Here is a 24,673-nt window from a genome sequence, read left to right on the forward strand (position 1 = left end):
TTATATTTTGTAATAATTAATATTTTTACAGCATAATAAAAAATGAACAAAGGAAAAATTAAAGCTGGCATAGTAGAAAATAATAATAGAATTCTAACATGGCTTTGTAGTAAAAAAGTTAAGTAAAAAATAACGAACTAACAGTAGGAAGTTAATTTCTTAAATATTTATTTTTGATTGTGTTTTTAATTAAATATTTATTAAACTGTATTATAAAATATTATTATAAAAACTATTATATCATTTGATAAGAGTCACTTACTAGTTTACATTTCTGTTTTCAAAATTTTATTTTTAATCTTTATTTAACAAATACTATCCAAAAACAAAGTGGCATGCCAATATTTGTGACCTTTTTCTATTTTTTTAGCAAAAATAAAGTATGTCAATTATCCGTCCGGTTTCAATTAATATTAACGCATAAATTATAGTGAATCAATTACTTTAATATCCATAAGAGCCAAATAGAAATTATAAAGATCCATTGTCGTTATCATTCTTGTATATATACATCAACTAGACAACAAAAGTACAGTTTGAAATAGAAATTGCATGTGCAATGACCAGAAGTATTAAAACGATTTTCAAACCATTTCTAATAACCAATTATGTGTTTGGCTTAAGAATTGCAAATTTATCTAGTCAATCAAAACTATGGTTTAACGTTTTGTATATGTTGCTAGTTTGGTCGGTTTATTATTTACTATGGACATCTTCATTAGTATCTTTTTATGATAAAATTTATCCTATTGAGGATCACATTTGCTACTGGTTAGAAAGTCTAGTGACTTTACTATCAATCATATTTGGTATATATTACAATAAGGTAAGAAAAACTATTATATTTATTTACACAAACATACATATAAATACAATATTGCAAATACATAAAATACGTATATAAAGTTAATAATTTATAGTTTATTTAATTGTACATCTATTTAGTAATAAAGACTGTTACAGAAGCACAGAATGGCATACAAATTGAAACGATAAACGTTGATAAATCTTTATATTTATCCTTATATTTAAATACCTAATAAAATAATAAAATTAATTCTATTATAAATAAAATGTAGAATAAAAATAGAAAAACGTTTTGCATTTTTTAAATAAAAACATACGCTATTACAAACACACACGCGCGCGCGCGCACACACACACACACACACACAACTTATTGAGCCTATTATGTATAGGCTCAACATTATTCTTGGATAAGTAATAATTACTTGTTTTTTTTTTGTTTACATTTTTATAATAGAAATTCCAGAACTGTCTGAAAAAGTTTAATTTTATCGACAACACACTACTTGAATTAGGAACAGTAACAAATTATAATAAGTTGTACAAGAAAACAGGATGGCTTGTTTTAGGATGGTTCATCATAGTTATACTAATAAATTGCAGTACAGCATTATTAATAAAAATTGAAAATAACTGTAATGTTGCAACAGCTATATATTACATCTTTATAAAAAATCATTGTTTTCATATTAACTTTCTCGGTGATTTAACTATTGCAAGTATTCTCAAGTTGGTACATTTTTTATGTATACTTATTAGTTTTATTAATACTAGTAAGTATTTTTTATGTATACTTACTAGTATAATTAATTGTATAAATTAATAAAACTTAATTATAATACATAAATATTATATAATGTAAAATATAAAAAATCTTTTTGAAAAGATTAAGATATAGCAGTATTGCGAGCAACTTCATTTTCTATTTTCTTTAAATTTAGATACATAGGATTAAAATTTGATCAAGTCAATGAACATCTTCAGAATTTGATAAAAAATAATAAACTCATAATAAGACAGGCTTGGAAAAATCCTATAATACATCCGTACCAATGCAAATTTTCAAAACCATTAAGCAAAAAGTGCATAATGTGGATCATTATGTAAGATAACTTAAATAAATTGTATTAATAATGACAATATATCAAAAATTATATATATACATATATTTACAACTAGAGAGTATAAATACTGATTAAAACTTTATATTTATGTCTATATTTATGTCCAGACATCTTCACTTGGAGTTGCGCAAAATATCCTGTGAAATAGACTCAATATTTGGAATACAAATGACTTTCAATATGGCATGCTACTTTGGTTGGATATCTAGTAACTTGCGCGAAATTCTTCGCATAATCCTTATCAACAATTATTCTAAATCTAGAATAATATCCACCATTCTTCATCTTATCTCGTTATTTCATAACATTTTTAAATTCCTACTCATTAATTATATGTGTGAATCAGTCACTATCAAGGTATTCATATTTAATTTTTAAAAAATATTATATTAATTTACAAATTAACTGCTAAATAATATCTAGTTTTAAAATAAATTTAGAAGTTTTAATTATGTATTATTTGCTTTAATTATATTGAATTATATTATATTAAATATATTATAATTTTAGGCAAGTGCAACAGGAGTTATATTAAATAAAATATTATATTTCACTTGTGACATTAAAATTCGTGAAATCGTAAGTTTTAAAATAAGAAACTTTATTAAAACGTTTAGTAAAAAATAATTAATAAACTACAAATATATAAATAAAAAAAACGCACATTAAAACTAATGCATTTTATAATACAAATTTTGTTAATACAGATTTCACAATTTTTATTACGAATAGTTTACGCACCACTTAGGTTCTGTGGAATCGGATTTTTCCAATTTGGCTATAAGTTTCTGCACAGGGTATGTTATATTTATTATACAATTACTACAAATAATTAAATTGTGACAAATATTTTAAAAAAAACTTACACATCTGCATTTTTTAGTTTATCATGTCTATAGCAACCGTCTTAGTTATATTAATTCAAGCTCAAGAAAATAAATAAGTACTATTATTAAATTATCATAAAATTAATAAAAAAAATAGTTTAAATTAAAAATCTATATATATTATATTTTACAAAATATATAATACGATATTGTCTAGATTTGGTTTAACATACACATGTATAAATATATTAGTATTGAGAAGAAAAATAACGTTTGACAAAAATTATTAAAAACACTTTATTCAATAAAAGATAAATGATAAATATCCTTTTTTATAATTTAATATCAATTTCAATAATACTCTATTTTTTTATTAAGTTAAATTAAAGTACCTTAAATTAAATATTTGTATAAATGTAGCAAACTTATAAAAAATTAATATCAATGTAAGCAATAAACGTTATAATTTAAAAAAGTATATTATAAACTTAAGAAAATGATTGTCGATTTTGCAGTCACGGTGAAGTTGGCACCGCAACTTTCTGCACCACAAGTTTTAATGACAATTCTACTTGCACCCCTAATAGTTCTAGAATTCCTGCTAAGTTTCAAAAATAGTTCCGATTGATTAGTTAAAAAAATGAAATTTGAAGGTATGAGGTGCTAATTTTTCCTGACACCTCACTACTAAAAAACAGAAGTTATATCAACAGTTCTACTTGAACCCGCAATAGTTCTACAGTTCCTGATAGATTTCAGCAATAGTTCCGTACATTAATATATTTAAATATATTTAAAATATATTTAAACAATTTTTTAATTTAACCACTAGCACCACAAAAGTAAACTACCACTTTTTATGACAAATTCCAACCGACTTTATGGCATTTTCTGCTAATTCTGCAATAATTCAAACGCTTTTTGTAAGTTTCGTCGACAATTCCGGCCTTTAAGCATTTTTTAACGATTTTTTAACTTGACCGCTGGCCACACCGTACCACAAGAGTAAACTACTACTTTATGGCGAGTTCCAGCCGTCTTTATGGTATTTTCTGATAGTTCCAACGCTTTTTGTACGTTTCGTCAACAGTTCCAGCCTTTAAGCATTTTTTAACAATTTTTTAATTTCACCGATGGCACCGCACCACGAGGGTAAACCACCACAATTTCTATAAATCAAAAAATTAAATCATAATACATTAATATTTCGATTTCTAAAGCGTTTTGCTGATATAATATAAACGTTATTTATATAAAACCCCACACTATTCTTATAATAAAATAAGGTAAATTAATTTGTTTAAATTTGTGATTAATTTTTAAAAAGTTAAGATTATAAAGTAAAAATTTTCGTATTTTTCAAAACAAAATAAAAAATTTTTATTATAAAAATAATTTCTTTAATTATTCTGCATATAAAATTATCCATTAAGATAGGGTTTAAAAAGTCGATAATTTATAAAATATTTACATTTTATGTCAAAATATGATAGTATAAAGTGCAAAATATCTCATAATAATACATTATGTAAAAAGACAGCTTTTTGTGCACGAATGGGGGAGTGAACACATGAGCTAAAGACAAGCCGAAGACACAAAAGAAACGTCTTTCAATGCGTAATTATTAAAAAATGGATTTTTTAATAGTATCTTAGTCCTTTAAAGCAGCAAGGTATGTTACGGATCGATTCTTAAATCGTAAAACTGTATTCTTTTGAGACTATTTTAAATATAAAATTAAAATTTTCAAATGCTTTTAATTCAATACATTATGGAAGAAATTTTTGCAAATAAAGATTTTTTTTCTCAAAAATATAAAAATTACAATATAATACAGATTTAAACAAATTTACTAACAACGGTTTTCCAATTCGCAAAATGTCATAAACTAAAATTGAAGTTCTTTTAATTATAATATGTGAAATATTTTAGATAAGTACAGTAACAAATTTATTAAAAAGATTATCATATTTCACTTATGTATAACATTGAAATTCGTGAAATCGTAAATTTTTAAATAAGTTCGTTGAAACATCGTTAAAATAAATATTTAATATTCGGACAGAATATTAAATATTCCAGCAATAATCCATGCTTTATATGCTCTGGATAATATGTAAATAAATATAAAAACTCAAAGAATTTAAAACCAATGCGTTTTATTAATACAGACTTTAATTCTTATTACGAACAATTCGTACATCTAGACTTTATAAAATCGGATTTCTCCAATTTGCTATAAAATTCTTCACAGAGTACGTTATATTTATTATATAGTATAACATTTTTGTAAAATTATAAAAGTTTATAAAAAATAATTTAAATTTATATCTAATATGTATTTTATAAAATCGATTACATATTATGTATCTTTTTAGTTTAACATACACGTATTAATATTGAGAGAAAAGTAATAATTGACAAAACGATTAAAAATGTTATGCAATAAAAGATAATAATAAAAAAGCTAATAAAAGTAACAAAAAGTAAATAATAAATATTTTTATTATTATTTCATATTGATTTAATCTGTTTACTGTTTTCGTCTAATTAAGAGAATTACTTTTTTGTTACATATGCGTCGTAAGTGATTTCTTTATTATTATTTAGTTTAGGGGAGGAAGCTCCGATGACCTCGATCTTAACATATGTTATCCAGGTCACCCTCCTGAGTGACCTTCAAAAGATTTTAGCCGTCGCTCATGATTCGTTAAAAAGTTATTAACAAAAAAAGTTTCATAAATACGACACATGATAATTATTCAGTATAGGAGTACGTCACATGGATTTCCACGCGTAGCAAGGTCTACCCGCGCTCTTCCCTCCCCCTGTTTACAAAGCAAAACGACGTCCACGCAATAAACAAATAAATTAATAGATTTTCTTATTTTAAAGCACGCAAAATTGCGTGGTTTATTTTAATAATACGTCACATAAATACAACACATGATAATTATTCAGTATAGGAGTACATGGGTTTGCGACTTTCCACGAGTAACGAGGTCCACCCATACCCCTCTCCTCCTGTTTACAGAGCGAAACAATGTCCACGCTTGTACTTTACCACAAGGGTTTGCGATTTTAGATTTGAAATTGTGACCAAATAACGACTTTAAAATGTTTGGGTTAGGTTAGGAAAAAATACAGAGGGAGTTACAGAGGGAGGGGCGGAGGGTCACTCAAGAGGGTGACTTGATAACATATGCCAAAGTCAAGGTCATCGGAGCTTCCCCTAAACTAAATAATTATCATTTCTTTTGTGCCACTTTTTTGTAGCTAAAGTCGCTGATTTCAGCACTTAAGCACAGTTCTTGTCCTTTTTCAGCACGTTTAATCTATTCACTACTTGCATGCGCATCATCTCGCGACATATGGTAACTTTTTCATAATTGACCGACGCTTTGGGTGCGTTCCACTTAACGCTCATGAGCGTTGCTTATCCTTGTTTAATATTTGATAACCAACAAGGATGAAATGATTCCACGGTTGTTGCGAGCTTTAAGTGGAACGCACCCTTTGTCGCTTTCGCGAACCTAACCTTGGCTAACCTGTCAATGAGCTAATTTACACCGCGCGACCAGATCTATGTCCTGACCTATACCCCGACTTAAGATAGGCTAATAACAAATTGTTTACACCGTGTAGACCTACATAAGTTTGGACTAATGTAAGTAAGTAGTTTATATGTGGACGCTATAAAGCAGATCCATCTATTAATATTTGCTAGTACACTTACACCGCTTTATAGTACCTTTTACACGCGTTACATTGTATGGCCTAAGATGAGTCAGGGTGAAAAAATGGCTTGACCAAACAAATTCGCGAGTGTTTACATCGTTGTGACCTATTGTGTTTGGATCGAATCTAGTGCATAGGTCGCGGACTAAACGTACGATGTAAACTAGTGTGAGTGAAACACACTGATATGTTCTTTCTCACACTAATGGACACTGTGTTACACTGTGTCTTGCTAGAAAGCACACTAGGTCAATGTGAAAAAACCTAAGACACTTAAGAGATCACACATCGACGCACGGGTAACAAAAGATATGCAACACGGTCTTTTATACTCGTGCACAAAAGACCGACTTTGTGCTCTCGTCACATAATGTACTATTGCATTGAGTTTTTCTATGTTTAATTATTCAAATCATATAATATCTACCAATAATAAGCAAAAACACTTCATAATTACATACAAATAATATTTTTATCTTATGTCTTTGTTACAGCTGTAATTATGAATAAAATGTATTTTTACTAAAAATTTTAATATATACTAAATATAAAAACCACGTTAAAAAATAAAAAATAGAACTAAATAGAAACATTATTCATATTTCAGTTATGTAAACTTCTGTTTGATATTAGAACATATTGGAATCGATCATGAGTCCCAATTTCATGAATTGTAGAGAATAAATTAGACTCATTACTTTAATAACAATAAGTACTTTAATTGAAATTACAAAAGTCCATTATTGTTATTACTCGAACTTATACAACTGGTCAATGAAAGTGCAGTTTGGAATAGAAACCCTGTGTGCAATGACCAAGAATATTCAAACGATTTTAACGCCGCTTCTAATAGTCAGTTATATATTTGGTTTAAGAATTGCATATTCATCTAGTCATGCAAAAATATGCTTCAATGTTTTATACATGCTATTAATTTGGTTGATTTATTATTTTCTTTTAACATCTCAATTAATATCTGCTTTTTATAAATTCTTTCCTATCGAACATCGCATGTGCTATTGGCTAGAATCATTTACAACTTTATTGACTATTGCATTTGGGATATATCATAATAAGGTAAAAAGAAGCGTTATAATACATGTAACAATTAACAATACTAATGTAAATAAAAGTAATAAATGATTTAAACAATTATGTAGATAAACGTATGGGAAAATTATATTATTATTAAATTATTAATAATTAAGTTTTAAGATCCGTTTAATACTAGAAACTATCAAAAATTACATAATACTGCACATATTACTACAATACGTTAATAAACTGTTTTTTCTAATTATTTAACAAAATAATTCAAAATAAGTAAATCAAATTCCGTGAAAATATATATATACAGATAACAAAATAAAGAATTCTTTCATATCCTCAAAATATAAAATAATTGCTAATAGACATACAAATTCAGTAAAAGCATCTACATAAATAATAAAAATATTTCTGTTTTATATTTATTTTGCTATTTTTCTATTTTTTATTTTTGCGACAGAAATATCAAAACTGTTTGAAGAAACTTGATATTATCGACAATACATTGTTTGAGTTAGGAACAATAACAGATTATGACAAACTACGTAAGAAAACCGTATGGCTTGTCATAGGATGGCTAATGCTATTTATGATAACAACATTCGGTTCAGCATTATACGCGAAAGATGAATATCACTGTAACATTGTAGTAGCTATATATTTCATGTTTCTACGAGACTACTCCTTCCATATTAACTTTATCGGTGACTTGATTACTGCAAGTATTCTCGAGTTAGTATATATTTTCTTACACATCATTATCTTATATATGTATATAGTTATTTGTACATAAATCAATAAAACTGAATTATAATATTGCTCATAAATATTTCTGAAAGACCTTTAATAATAATATAATATAGTTGCTGATAAAATATTTGCAAACAATTTCATTATATATTAACTTCTTTCCCATTTAGATACATAATATTAAAATTTAATCAAATCAATGAACATCTTCAGCACTTAATGAAAAATAATATACATAAAATAGAACGAGTTTGGGAAAATCCTATAATGCGTCCCTACCAACAAAGATTTTCAAATGCATTAAGCAAGAAATGCATAATGTGGATTGTTATGTAAGAAAATTGACATATATTTATTTTATTAACTGTGACAAGGAATAATTTCGTATTTATAAATAGTAGCATACCCTTAAGAAAAACTTTATTTATTTATATGTGGATGTTTAGACATCTTCATTTAGAATTGCGCAAAATATCTCATGAAATAGATTTAATATTTGGAACACAAATGACTTTCAAAATGGCATGCTATTTTAATTGGATAGTAATTGATTTGCGCAGAATTATGTACACAGTCTTAATTCAAAATTATGCGAGATCCAAAATAATAGTCATCATCATACACATTATCTGGTTCTTCCATAACGTTTTTAAATTTATATTAATTAATTATATGTGTGAAACACTCAATACTAAGGTATTTATAACTTTAATTTTTCATTAAAATTAAAAAAAAAACATCAATTAATAATTTGACATTTAACTATTAAATCTTTATCTAGTTTTTAAAATAAATTAAAAGTTGTTTTAATTATACTAAACATGTTACAATTTCAGGCAAGTGCAACTGCAGATTCATTACATAGATTACTGAATTATAATTGTGACGTTGAAATTCGTGAAATTGTAAGTTTTAAAATAAATGTGTTATAACATAATGTTAAAATTATTATTGAATAAGATATAAGAAATTCTAAAAAATCAGTAAAATACGCATTACATTGCTTTTTTTTATAGATTTTACAATTTGCTTTACGAATAACTTATGCACCACTTAGATTCTACGGAATCGGACTGTTCCAATTTGGTTACAAATTTCTTCACAAGGTACGTAACACTTACAATATAGTTACATACAGGATTGGGAAAGTTAATATATTTTTCAAATTAAATTAAACTAATAGCTAATAAAGTTAATTAAATTAAATTAATTGAATTAAAAATTACACAAACAAAAACGCTGATTAAAGTTACATTAAGATTAAATTAATTCAAATTAAAAGTTAATTTTGAAAAGCATTAATTATATGTATATAAAATTAGAAAATAATTTATTTATGTTACATTACCAAAACAATTATAAAAAAATATCATAAAATATATACAATATCTTATCTGTTAATTAAGTTTATATAAAATAACAATGAAAATTGTTTTTATGTGTTTCTTCTTTTATAATTTTTTTCTTTTGTACATATAAATTTTTAACTTAGAAAAAAAGTTAATATGTTAAAAATTACATATTAAAAAAATAACTAATTAAATTTAAAAATTTAATGAAAAATTTACTAAGTTTACGCACATACACACAGTTAAAAGTTAACTTTTTAATTTTTTATTAATTATATTACTAATTTTTTAACTAGTTACCCAACTCTGGTTACATGTAACAAATAAATAATTAAATTAGTGACAAGTATTTAAATAAAACTTACACGCTGCCTTTATTTTTAGTTTGTCATGTCTATTGCGACGGTTTTAGTTATACTAATCCAAGCGCACACAAATAAATAAACATTTCTATCAAGTTATGGTAGATTTTATAAAAAATAATTTTTTAAAAATCTATATTTGTTTAATATGTAATTAATTAATATGTAATTAATAAAATACATTAATATAATATTTCTTGATTTCGTTTTGATGTACCCTTAAATATTAGTATTCAGAAAAAGAATAACTGATTGAAGAAATAATTAAAATCTTTTAATGTAATATAAAGAATAAATAATGAATAGAGGAAAGATACCAAATTTGGAACAGTTTCCTAAATTAAAATTTCCTTTCTTGGAAATTAAACATCACACCGACAATACCGATAATACTGATAAAAATGATCTGCTTAGTTAATTAAAGAAATAAAAACCTATATTTCATATATTTATATCCTCTTCTATATAAAATCTGCTAAACACAAATTCGTCAAAAGTTATATTTGCACAATTATGTCTCTTAGGCAACCCTAACAGAATAACATTGAGTCTGCAGAAGTACATAATACATAATAAGATGTGTAAATCAATAAAATGTAACATTATATAATACTTCAATACAAATTTCAAATTATTAGGCGCCCATTTCATCAGATGCTCGTTTTGATATGTCTCACAAAAACATTAATTATTAAAAAAATACAAAACAGTATTATAAAAATTACTATACAATTTGATAAAAGATACTTTCTAATTTGTATTTATGTTCTTAATATTGTTTTTCTGACTATTATTTAAGAAATTTTATCCAAAAAGAAAGTGGTGTTCCAAATTCAGTGCCTTTCCCCTACTTTTTATTATCGTTCTGCATCAATTTCATCTGTCTACAATTATCATTATTGAGAGAATTGATTTCTCTATATAAGTTTTTTATAGAGTTATTAAAATATAATTTTTATCGTAATAGACAAAAATACTTCATTATGGCATATGTGTTTATGATATTTTTATGTACATACATTTATTATTAATATAATTTAGAATTAAAATTTATCTTGTTTAAAAAAACTTTCAAATATGTACTAACTATTCCATTAAATGTAATAAAACAAAACATAAAATAAAACATTACTCAAAAAAATAATCTTGCAGCTTTAACAAAAATTATATGTACGTAAAAATTAACTGAGATAAATAAATTATTAACAAATACTGTAATATGTGTATATATTGCACTTAATCTAATTGACAGAAACAAGATTTACAATTTCTATACATGACAGCCAAAATTCTAGCAAATACAAAAATTAGCGATACATTTTGGTTGTGACATCAAGAAATCTGTTCATATCAGTAAAAAAATTTTTTTAACAAAATTTTCAAGAACAACGTTCACATTTTTGTTATAAGAATATATCTGTTTTATATCAAAATGCAGACTTTATCATCAGATCTATTTCAAAAAATTGTATAGGATAAATTGAAGTAAGATAAATAGATTACTTTAATACCTTTAAGTGCTTGATAACTTTCAATATTGTTAATTGAAATTGCACATGTCTAGTGTCGTCACTCGATTCAACTTATAAGACCAACTAGTTAACAAAAGTGCTGTTTGGAACAGAAATCGTGTGTACAATGACTAAAAGTATAAATATGATTTTAATGCCGCTTCTAGTGGTCAGCTATATATTTGGTTTAAGAATTGTCAATTTATCTGGTCATACAAAACTATGGTTTAACATTTTATATATGTTATTAATTTGGTCGATTTATTATTTTTTCTCAACATCTGCATTAATGTTCTTTTTTGAAAAGTTTCATCCCATTGAAGACAAAATTTCCTTTCGACTGGAAATTGGTATAACTTTATTGACAATCGTATTTGGTGTATACTATGATAAGGTAAGAAAATACATATATGTATCATAATACATATACGTACCATAATAAGCAATTTCAGCAATCTTTATATTAAATAGTAAAAAATATATAAAGTGTATAAATTTTAATTTAATACATTCTACATCGCATTCCGTGTTAAATAATAAAAATTATCTAAAAACACTTTTGTGGAATCGTAAATTTGTTTTCGTATATCGCATGTATTGATTTAGTATAGGTGATGTTTTTCCTAAATATCTAATAAAATAATTTATTTAAAATTTTGTGAAAGTACATATAGTAATAAGAAAAAAATATACTTAAATCTTCTCTAAATATAAAATATGCACTGTTTTGTGTGCGTGTGTGTGTGTGTGTGTGTGCGTGTGTATGTGTGTGTATGTATACACATAAGTTCAATAAAATTGTTAAAGTTTGAATAAGCATTAACCTATTAAAATTATTTACTTATTTCGCATTCTATTTTTGTAACAGAAATTTCGGAACTGCTTACAAAAGCTCAATATTGTCGACAGCACCTTGCTTGAACTCGGAACAGTGACAGATTATAATAATTTACACATAAAAACATGGTGGATCGTCTTAGGATGGATCATGCTGATTTTATTTATGAATTTCAGTTCAACATTATATGTAAAAAATAAATATAACTGTAATGTTGAAATGGCCGTATTTTACATCTTTATACTAAATCATTGTTTTCATCTTAACTTTATTGGTGATTTGACTACTGCAAGTATTCTCAAGTTGGTAAAACTTTCTATATATTCTTACTATTGTCCTTTATAGATTATATATACATTTATTTTTATAAATAATTAAAATTAAACTATAATGCACTCTCTAAATTATAATCAGTGAAATCAATAGAAATACACTGGCTTCTCAAAATTAATTCAAATAAAATCAAAAATAATTTTAAAAATAAAAAATATAAAAAATTAAAAACAAAAAATTAAAAAAGCAAAAAATTTAAGAATTAGAAAAAAAGATTTGTAGTTAGTAAAAAAGTCTAAAAATTATTTTTACAAAAAAAGTAATATCTTTTCGTCTATCAGCTTTGTTATTTGAAACTTTGACTTCATATTCGTATTCACAAATTGAAAAAAACTGAATAATAATTTTTACAAAAATGAAAACATTTTTATTTTTAGTTTTCTCGTCCACCATATTGCAACCGCTTTTTTTATATTTAAAATTACCGTAGAAATTACTATATATAGTAGACCTCTAAAACATAATTTTTTATTTTATTTTATATAAAACATTTTCTTTTACACACACACGCGCGCGCGCGCTCACACACACAACACACACACATACACACGCACGCAAGTATGCACATGCACAAGTTTATGTCAAGTTACGTTTCTAAAATTGGAATCATTATTTTGAATATATATAAAATGTAAGATTTTTTTCAATATTTTCAATTTAAACAAAAGAGAAAGTAAAAGTTAAATACACAATTGGGTACATGACAACAATATATAAGCAGTTAGATATATACAAATAGTATCAAAGTATCAATTTTGAATTTAAATCGGCAATCTCAGGAAATCTCGTTGGCCTTTAAAATCTCTTGAATCATCGTTACAAAAACCAAGAGATACTTCGTAGAATCTCTGAAAAATGATTTCGCGGAGCACGTTCGACAACTCAGACAAAGTTAGATACAAACACCGCTCGCCACTGAATTTACAATAAACGATCGATAGTTAAAGTTAATCTTCAGCCTTTACTTTCGCGATTCATTATTTACCTACGTAGCAATCCAGCATAATCAACTGAGACTTGTGTCTCCATTCGCGTTTCCCGCGGAATTACTTTGGAATCTTTGGATAATCACGTGCAAATTCTCAATAAGATTAAAATTTAAATTTCTGATTTTTGGATTCAGCGTGTATTAATTATCAACAACCTAAGTAGCAAAGTGAGTTAAATGTCATCTTATTGACATCTTATTAATGTTAGAAATCTCATTAAAACGACATGTGATATCACTTAGGAGAATGACATTGTTGGTGCAATAGAACAAAGTTTTACATTTTTTATCAAATAATATGTCGCGCACTTCTAAATGTACGCCGTGCTTTAAAGAATTAATACTTTTATATTCAAAATAACTAAAGGAATATGTTATGTAAAAAAATCATGTAATTCCATTTTTTAAAACAATAACCTTGAATGGTTTTCAAAATTAATGAAAGAGATTCAGAAATGACTTCGAATACTTTTTTTCAAAAATTAATTTTTTGTTACATAAGAGTAACAAAAAATACATAACGGCTTTCGGCACTACATCAGTAACAAAAGGCCAATTTTACACCCTTATTACGTATACGTAATGTATTTTGTTATCAATGTTAAATAATCTCTTTCGTGTACTTTTTCGTACGCAGAGTCGCCAACTTCAGTATTTTAACATTATTACACAATTTTTGTCTTGTAACAGATGACGGAAGTCGTGAAAAACTTTCAAGCAATAACTTTTTCTACATGTTTAATCATTTTTTCACATCTTCGCCGTCGTTAACATACTCGCATGCATATCATCTCGCAACATGCATATGCTCTCGTATAGAATTTTCGATTTTGTTGCTTTCGCGAACCTAATTATATAAGCTAATCTGTCAATTTGTAAATATTCAAGACACTCAAGGAACTACACTTCGACGCACAAATTCCCCACGCTTTTTTTCCACGGAGTGTGAGTAAACGCACTCGTGTTAAAAACGCCGACCCTCCGCACTTGTTATACAATATATTATTATCCATCATTTATTTTATTCGGAAACATACAACTTTTGTGAAATATATTTTTCCAAATAAAAATAATTTAGAAAATAATTGTGTAGAGAAATTACATTAAACAATCTTTTATACTCTTATATTATGTGAAAATCGTATTTATTGATCTATGCAAGTACGAAAACATCTATGTAAGTAGATAAATGCAAATTCATATAAGCAAACATACAAATAGTTCTCATAAAAAAGATTTTCAAATGCTTTTGATTCGGAAATTAGAAGTTTTTGTAAATAAAAATTTTTGATAAAAGATATAAAAATTGCAATATATCAAAGATTTAAACAAATCAACTGACAACATTTTTATCATAAGAATTATGTAGGTACCTTATTATTTCACAATTCAATAACTTATTTCACATTTATTCTCAGTTACATAGGATTAAAGTTTGATCAAACCAATGAACATCTTCAGCATTTGATAAAAAATAATAAACATAAAAAAAAGCAGGATTGGAAAAATCCTATGATGTATCCAGATCAATGTAGATTTTCTAAAACACTAAACAGGAAATGCGTTATTTGGATCGTTATGTAAGAATATTTACACAAATTGTATAAACTGCTATATCAAGAAAAGATTTAATATTTCTAAATAATATTAACATATCAAATATATAAAATTTTAAATTTATATGTTTATATCCAGACATCTCCACTTAGAGTTGCGCAAAATATCAAATGAAATAGACTCAATATTTGGAACACAAATGACTTTTAAAATGGCTTGCTATTTTGGTTGGATGGTGACTGACTTGCGTGAAATTCTTTGTGCAATTCTTATCAACAATTATATACAACCCAGAATAATAGGTGTCATCATAAACATTATCTGGTTTTCTCATAACGTTTTTAAATTTCTGTTAATTAATTATATGTGTGAAACAATCAGTACTAAGGTATTTATAAATTTAATTTTACATTAAATTAAAAAAACATTAATTTTTAACTTAAATATTAAATCTTAGAACAACAATAATATAAGGTCAATGCAATGAAGATAATCTTAATATTGCGTGTTTCTTTTAAATCAAACAATTAATTTAATTCTTTCGTTCTGTGTTAAAAAATTATTACAATTAATACGTTTCAACCTAATTTTTCGGTCAATAAAATTATTACATTAAAGTTCATTAACAATGCGATTAAGTCGTGGATCAAAGTGTTCTTTTCTTCTCTTTTTCTTTTTTATTCTAATTTTTCTTTGTTTAAATCATTATTGCAGATCAAATATTCTTATTGTTAATAGTTAAAATGTAGATATTCAATTATTTTTTGTTTAAGAACGAGAAACAATTAAATAATATTATAAAATTTCGGTCAAAATTACCCAATAACAATTTAAAAAGTCATTACGTTAATGTCAATTTATGTCTTAAAATTAAAAAAATATTAGATTTTAACAACATTTTTAACTTACATACATAGATATCATTGGAAAAATATCAACTCTTTCTCACCTTACAATGAAAAATAATTGAATGTCTACGTTATAATTATTGATAAAAAAAATATTGAATTTACAATAAATGATAAAAATAAGAAAAAATCGGAATTTAAAAAAAAGAGAAAAGAACTTTGATCCATAACTCAACCGCGTTGTTAATTACCATATCGTTTTGGCGCTAATATTCAGTTTATCAATTATTTAACTTTATAACAATATAATAATTTTATTGACTGAAGATCATGATGAATCATAATGTATTACATAATTAAAATAATTTTTCGATATAGGACAAAAAAATTAAATAAATCGGTTGATTTAAAAGAATCCCCAATATTAAGTTCGTCATCATTGATCTTGTATTGTTATTATCCTATTAGAACAAGACGAGTTGTACATACTTGACTACCAAATCTTTATCTATTATTTAAAATAAATTAGAAGTTGCTTTAATTATATTCAATATGTTATAATTCAATATGTTCCAGGCAAGTGTAACAATAGATTCATTGAATAGATTACTTAATTTCAATTATGATGTTGAAATTCGTGAAATTGTAAGTTTAAAAATAAGTATATCAAAAAGTTAGTACAATTAATATTAAATAATGTGTAAGTATAAAAAAATATATATGCATTATATTTCATTTTTTTTACAGATATCACCATATTCTTTACGAATAACCTATGCACCACTTAGATTCTACGGAGTTGGATTGTTCCAATTTGGTTACAAATTTCTTCAGAAGGTACGTAATATTATATACTCATCATATACTTACATATAAGGTTGGGTAATTCATATATTTTTAAATTAAATTAAAGTTAATAGCTTAATAGCTTATAAAATTACTTAATTACACAAATTGAATTAAAAGTTACATGAATAAGGAACTCAGTTAAAAGTTACACGTTAAGATTACATTAACTAGAATTAAATTAAAACTTAATTTTGAAAAGCACATTATTTATATATAACATTAACTTTTTTTAAGTTTTACATTATCAAAATAATTATAATCATCATGATTATATATCATCATATATATATATATATATATATATATATATATATATATATATTTAATACTTTTTCTGTATTAAGTTTATATGAAATAACAAAGAAAATTATTTTTATGTGATAATATGTTTCTTCTTTTATGTATAATTTCTTTGAACATATAAATTTTCAACTTATGAAAAAAATTAATATATTATATTTAAAGAATAACAAATTAAACTTAACTCTCAGTACGCACACTGGATTATCGTAATCGGAACATTTTCGAAGTTGCGGCATTTCAATCAATCTACTTTTAGTTTTTGTAAAATACATTTTGTGCTATAACTTTTTTGGTCTTTTAATTAAAATATTGTTTTTCTTCAGAGTATCGATTTGAAAAAAGATTCAAAATTGGTGCATTTAAACCAGAAATTTACGCAAATAAAGATGCCGTATTAATAAAACGCGTGTATGTATAAATGGAAATTTTTTTAGGTGTGCATACTGATTAAAATATTTCAACAATTTAAAATTAAGTTTAGTTAAAAATCATTAACTCTTTAATTTTACTATTAACTTTATCTTCTTAACTAATTATTACCCAACCCTGGTTACATGTAAAAAATAAATAATTAAATAAGTGACAAATATTTAAATAAAACTTACACCTTGTCTTTATTTCTAGTTTATCATGTCTATTGCGACGGTTTTAGTTATAATAATACAAGCGCATGCAAATAAATAAACATTTCTATTAAGTTATAGTAGAATTTATAAAAAATAATTTAATAAAAAATCCTTATCTGTTTTATACGTATTTAATAAAATGCGTTACACAATATGTTTTTGATTTTGTTTTTATGTACCCATATACATCAGTATTAAAAACGGGAATTAATAATGATTGAAGAAATAATTATTAATTGAAGACCTTTTTATATAAGATAAGATTTTATATAAGAAAGAAACAATAAATACTTTTTATTATCATTATTTTATTATTTTGCATCAGTTCTATTTGTCTATAATCTTCATTATTAAGAGAATTAATTTTTCTTCTGATTTTGTGTAATTATTAAAATAATACAATTTCTATGGTAGACCTAAGCACTGACGGGTTCTAGGGGGAATGGGGTTGAACTTCCTTTCCAAATTAAAAAAAATCAGTCTAACTAGATCCGTTTAAAAAATTTAGGTAAAATGATACAGGCCGATTAACGCGGGCGTCCATGGATCAAGTACTTATGCATAAGATTCAATGTTTACAAACTGTCTGATGTCCAATATATAATGTTCAGCAAAATTTTATTACATCCCCCTCCTATTATCGACGTCAGGATCCATTAGTGGACCTAATCACTTAATAGTGGAACCACTTTAATCGCGTATACATATTTATGCTATTTTTATATTTTTATACATATACTTGTTACAACAGTAATTATGATTAAAACATCTCTTGTTTAATGAAACTTAAATATATTCAAATTATAACATTAAGTGAAGAAAACAAAATAAAAAATAAAATACAAATTTTTCAACAATAGTTTTCACATTTTTGTTATATAAATATTTCATATTAAAATGCAAAAAATTTTTCCTTAGGTGTTTTAAAATATTGTACTAAATAAACTGAATAGATATAGATTAGTTTAATATCTTTAAGTGCTTGATTACCTTAATTGAAATTGCGAAAGTCCAGTGTCCAGTGTTATTGAGTTCAACTTATAAAACCAACTAGTTGACAAAAGTAAAGTTTGAGATAGAAACCGTGTATACTATGACTAAAAATATTCGAACGATTTTAATGCCATTTCTAATGATCAGTTATATATTTGGTTTAAGAATTGTTAATTTATCTAATTATGCAAAACTATGGCTTAATATTTTATATATGCTATTTATTTGGTCGATTTATTATTATTTCTCAACATGTGCATTAATGTCTTCTTTTGAAAAGTTGCATCCCATTGAAGACTACATTTGCTTTCGACTAGAAATTTTTGTAACTTTGTTGTCAATCATATTTGGTATATACTACGATAAGGTAAGGAAATGTACATATAATATATAATAATAAGCAATTTCTACAAATTATTTATATTGAAATGTAAAAAGTACAAAATTCTATAAATTATAGTTAAATAAATTATATTGTTGTGTGTGTGTGTGTGTGTGTGTAAGTTAAATAAAATCGTTAAAACATTGAATAAATATTTATTTACCTATTTAGCATTCTATTTTTATAACAGAAATTCCGGAACTGCCTAGAAAAGCTCAATATTGTCGACAGCACTCTGCTTGAACTCGGAACAATAACTGATTATGACAATTTATGTATAAAAACACGGTGGGTCTTCTTCGGATGGATCATGATGATTTTATTTTTGAATTTCTGTACAGTAATATATGTAAAAAATGAATATAAATGCAGTGTTGCAATGGCTACATTTGTCATTTTTATACGGAACTACTGTTTTCATCTTAATTTTATTGGAGATTTGATTACTGCAAGTATTCTCAAGTTGGTAAATCTTTTTATATATTCTTTCTAATATTTTTTATAAATTATAGATTTATTTCTATAAATTAATAAAATTAAACTATAATACTCTCTAAATTACAATCAGTGAAATCAGTAGAAATAAGAAAAAATCAGTAAAATTACCCTAATTTTCAATATATTTATAACTTAATTATAGCAATCAATTGTTGAAATAAATATACTGATCTTTCAATAATAATACATTAGCTCTGAAGTCAGAATCACAAAAAGACAATGAACATTTACTAATTATCACAGTTAATTATATCACCTCAAATCAATAATAATACCTTAACTGTTTAAAAAAAATAAACATTTCACGATTTTTAAAGTATTTGTTATTGCAAATACAAAATAGGCATTGTTTACAATAAAATTTCAAACAATTCTTATGATAGGGCGTTATCAATTAATTTGTTTGAATTTGTAATTAATTATTAAAAATTAAAATCATTATACAAAGCTCCCACAGCATTTTTTAAAACAAAATTATAATTTTTTGCTATAATAATATAATTTCTTTAATTATTCTGCATGTAAAAGTATGCAATTAATAAAGTTACTGAAAAATGGATAATTTACAAAATATTTTGTGTCTCTTCTCTTCACTTCTCATACTTGTATATCAGATAGAAATTGTATTTATTAATCTGTGCAAGTACGAAAACATCTTAAATTATTAATGCACATTTAAATAGAAGAGCGAACTCATGTAACCTAACATATACAAATGATTCTTGTGAAAGAAACTTTCAAATGCTTTTAATTCAGAAATTATATACTATATAAAAGTTTTTTGCAAATAAAAATTATTAATCAAGGATATTAGAATTACAATATCACAGATTCAAATAAATCGATTAACAACATACCATATAACATACAACATAACACATAATTGACTTTACTATTTCACTATTCATTAACTTCCTTTACATTTACTGTTAGTTATATAGGATTGAAGTTTGATCAAACCAATGAACATCTTCAGAATTTAATAAAAAATAATGAACATACGATAAAGCAGGACCGGGAAAATTCTATGATGCTTCCATACCAGCGCAAATTTCCTAAAGCACTAAACAAGAAATACATAATGTGGATCGTTATGTAAAAAAATTAACACATATTATATAAACTACTCTGTATATACATAAAAAAATTAATATTTATAAATAATAATATATAGTAAATATATATAATTTTATATTGATATCCAGACATCTCCATTTAGAGTTGCGCAAAATATCAAATGAAGTAGATTCAATATTTGGAGCACAAATGACTTTCAAAATGGCATGCTACTTTGGTTGGATAGTGATTGATTTGCGTGAAATTCTTTACGCAATTCTTGTCAACAATTATGTGGAATTTACTATAATGTCCATTACATTCCACTTCTTCTGGTTTTTTTATAACGTCTTCAAATTTCTGCTGGTTAATTATATGTGTGAAACAATTAGTACTAAGGTAGTTATAAATTTAATTTTACATTAAATTTAAAAACCATTTATTTTAATTTAACTACTAAATCTTTATTTACCTTCACAGCATCGAAAATTGCAATAAGATTATAAATAAGTTACAATATTGTACATAATTACTAAATATATTGTTAGTATATCCCATTAATCTTATAATATAACTTTTCATCATAATATTGTTAATAAGTTAATAACATATTATTTTAATATTTTAGCAATCTTACCCGTAATTATATCATTTTTCTCGTATTTAATATGTAAATCTTTATATTTCTATAATGTCTTATTTATTACAAACGAAATTAAATTTAAATTAAGATATTAAATAAATATTTAACTATAATAAATATTAAGTACTAAAAATTAGTAAAAAAACATTAAATATAAAAAATATTGTTTTGTTATTCAGATAAATAGAATTCATCCATGTAAATATCGTTAAAGATGTACTTATAAAATATAATTTTGTGTGTGTGCGCGCGCGCGCGTGTATATAAATAAAAATATTAAAAACTATTAAAAGTTAATGATATTTCTCAAACAAACGAATAACTCAATATAATAGTAAATTATTCTGCATGCTATTTGTGCATATGTAAAAATCAATAAAAAATGTAAATTTATACTTATTTATTAAAAATATAATATAACTACATATATATTTCTGTTCTTTCTGACAACATCTACTGAGTTGGTCTATAACAAACACATCCATGAACATCAAATGTCCATGAATCATTACAAAGTATTAGTTTTCATTACAATTTTCGAAAAGTCGTACAAAATTATAACAGATAGATTGGTGACCGGTTTTCTAAGTACAGAAGTTTTATACAATGTTGTAATAAATGTGACTGAATCAGGTGACTACAAACGCACAGGGGAACAAATTTTTTTTAAACTTCTTAGCTTAGATACCTTATTACAAATAACATTCTCAGAATAACTCTCTAATAAATTATGTATTAATATTAATATCACTGACAAGATTGCTGTAATGTCAATGAAATGAGTTTAAACAAACAGTTTCATGTTATTGAGAAATTAGTAGCTAAATTAATTAATCTCTATAAAACATTACCATCTTACAATTTAAGATTATCATAAACTTATTGGAATGTTAATGTGCTGTGAAGGTAGTTTTTAAAATAAATTAGAAATTGTTCAAATTATATTCAACATGTTACAATTCTGCATGTTACAGGCAAGTATAACAGGAGATTCGTTAAACAGATTACTGAATTTCAATTATGGCGTTGAAATTCATAAAATGGTAAGTTTCAAAATAAGAATGTTAAAATGTTGTTAATATTGAATAATATACGAGTAACTGTAAGATATTAACAAGATACGCATCACATATAATGCATTTCTTTTATAGAATTCACAATTTTCTTTAAGAATAACTTATGCACCACTTAAATTCTACGGAATTGGATTGTTCCAATTTGGTTTTAAATTTCTTCACAAGGTACGTAACACTTATTATATGTATACTTATATACAGGGTTGAATAAGTTAATATATTTTTTAATTAAATTAAGTTAAAGAGTTAATAGCTTATAAAATTACTTGAATTAAATTAATTGAATTAAAACAAAGTTATACACATGGCTAAGAAAATTTAGACGTTACGTTAAGATTAAATTAAATCAAATTAAATTAAATGTTAATTTTGAAAAGTATTATTTATATATAAAATTCAAAAATAATAATTTATTTGTCACATTATCAGAACAATTATAATATAATATAGATAACACAAAAAAGTACCCTGTGCCGTAAACCAGACCAGGTTATTCCCTATATTTTATTTGTAAATTAAGTTTATATGAAATAACAATAAAAATTGTTTTTACGTAAAAAATGCATTTTTTTAAATTATTTTTTGTGCATATAAATTTTTAACTTAAAAAAAGTTAATATATTAAAAATTACATTAACTAAGTAGAGTTAAAAATTATTAGCTCTTAATTTTATTATTAACTTTGAACTAATTTTTAACTAGTTATTGTCTAACCCTAGTTACATATAATAAATAAATAGTTAAATAAATATTTTAATTAGTAATATATACAAATATTTAAAAAAAACTTACACGCTGCCTTTATTTCCAGTTTGTCATGTCCATTGTGACGGTTTTAGTTATAATAATACAAGCACATCCAAATAAATAAATTTATATCAAATCACAGTAGAATTAAAAAAATAATTTAAAAATTTAATTTATATAATAACCGACGTTTGTTTAACATTTGGTTTAATATAATACATTATCTTCTCGATTTTGTTTTCGTGTATCCTTAAATATTAATATTAAGGAAAAAAATTAAAAAAATAATTGAGAACTTTTTATGTAATATTAAAAATAAAAATTTAATAAATACTATCTATTATCGTTTTGCATCATTTCGTCTGTCTAAAATTATTATTATTGAGAAAATTAACTTAAGTTTTTATAGAATTATTAAAATATAATATTTATCGCAATAGCATAAACACTACATAATTGAAAATATATTTATGGTATTTATATATATATATATATATATTTATATAAATTTATAATAAATATAATTTAGAATTCATATCTATCATGTTTAAAAAAACTTTTAAATATGTGTTAACTATAACATTACATGCAGAAAACAACACATAAAATAAAATAGAAAATTTTCGGGAACAATATTCACGTTTCTATTACAAGAATATGTATTAATTTTATATCAAAATGTAGAATTTATTATCAGATCTCTTTAGAAAAAATGTACAGAATAAATTTAAGTAGATAGATTACTTTAATATTTTTAAGTGCTTGATAACGTTTAATATCTAAATGAAATTGTAAATGTCCAGTATCGTTATTCGATTCAACTTATAAAACCAACTAGATAATGAAAGTACAGTGTGAGACAGAAACCGTGTATACATTGCAATGACTAAAAACATTCAAACAATTTTAATGCCACTTCTAGTGGTCAGTTATATATTTGGCTTAAGAATTGTCAATTTATCTATTTATGCAAAACAATGGTTTAATATTTTATATATGCTATTAATTTGGTTAATTTATTATTTTCTCTCAACATGTGAATTAATGTCTTTTTTTGAAAAGTTTGGTGCCATTGAGGCATACATTTGCTTTCGATTAGAAATCGTTGTAACTTTATTATCAATCATATTTGGTGTATACTATGATAAGGTAAGAAAATGTATATTTAATATATAATAAACAATTTCTACAATCTGTTTATATTAAATAGCAAATACATAAAGTCTATAAATTATAGTTTATTACTTTCTACATCCTCGTTAAGTAATAAAAATTAGGCAAAAACACTTTTGTGGAATCGTAAAATTGTTTTCGTATATCGCTTGTATTGAACTAGTATGCATTGAACTATATGTGATGTATTTTTTTTAATATCTAATAAAGTAACTATTTTAAAATTTGATAAAAGTATATACATATAT

The 24,673-nt window shown here is 24.5% G+C and overlaps 3 protein-coding genes across 4 annotated transcripts in view; 2 read left to right on the forward strand and 1 right to left on the reverse strand.

Moving 5' to 3' along the window:
* Window positions 1-24,673, reverse strand: part of LOC118644945 — a 356,119-nt gene that overhangs the window by 143,082 nt on the left and 188,364 nt on the right. The gene's annotated exons all lie outside the window — the stretch shown is intronic.
* On the forward strand, window positions 7,961-11,113 carry LOC105828989. Its single transcript, XM_028188867.2, has 6 exons — window positions 7,961-8,275; window positions 8,464-8,625; window positions 8,740-8,989; window positions 9,130-9,198; window positions 9,310-9,399; window positions 10,027-11,113. Exons 1-6 carry the CDS (start codon window positions 8,124-8,126, stop codon window positions 10,084-10,086), a joined length of 783 nt encoding a protein of 260 aa, XP_028044668.2. The 5' UTR covers window positions 7,961-8,123; the 3' UTR covers window positions 10,087-11,113.
* LOC114253850 lies at window positions 11,223-18,626 on the forward strand. Its single transcript, XM_036284913.1, has 7 exons — window positions 11,223-11,909; window positions 12,384-12,655; window positions 15,093-15,254; window positions 15,370-15,619; window positions 16,656-16,724; window positions 16,827-16,916; window positions 17,856-18,626. Exons 1-7 carry the CDS (start codon window positions 11,643-11,645, stop codon window positions 17,913-17,915), a joined length of 1,170 nt encoding a protein of 389 aa, XP_036140806.1. The 5' UTR covers window positions 11,223-11,642; the 3' UTR covers window positions 17,916-18,626.

Source organism: Monomorium pharaonis, chromosome 3, assembly GCF_013373865.1.
Source record: "Monomorium pharaonis isolate MP-MQ-018 chromosome 3, ASM1337386v2, whole genome shotgun sequence".
NCBI classification, from domain to species: Eukaryota; Metazoa; Arthropoda; class Insecta; order Hymenoptera; family Formicidae; genus Monomorium; species Monomorium pharaonis.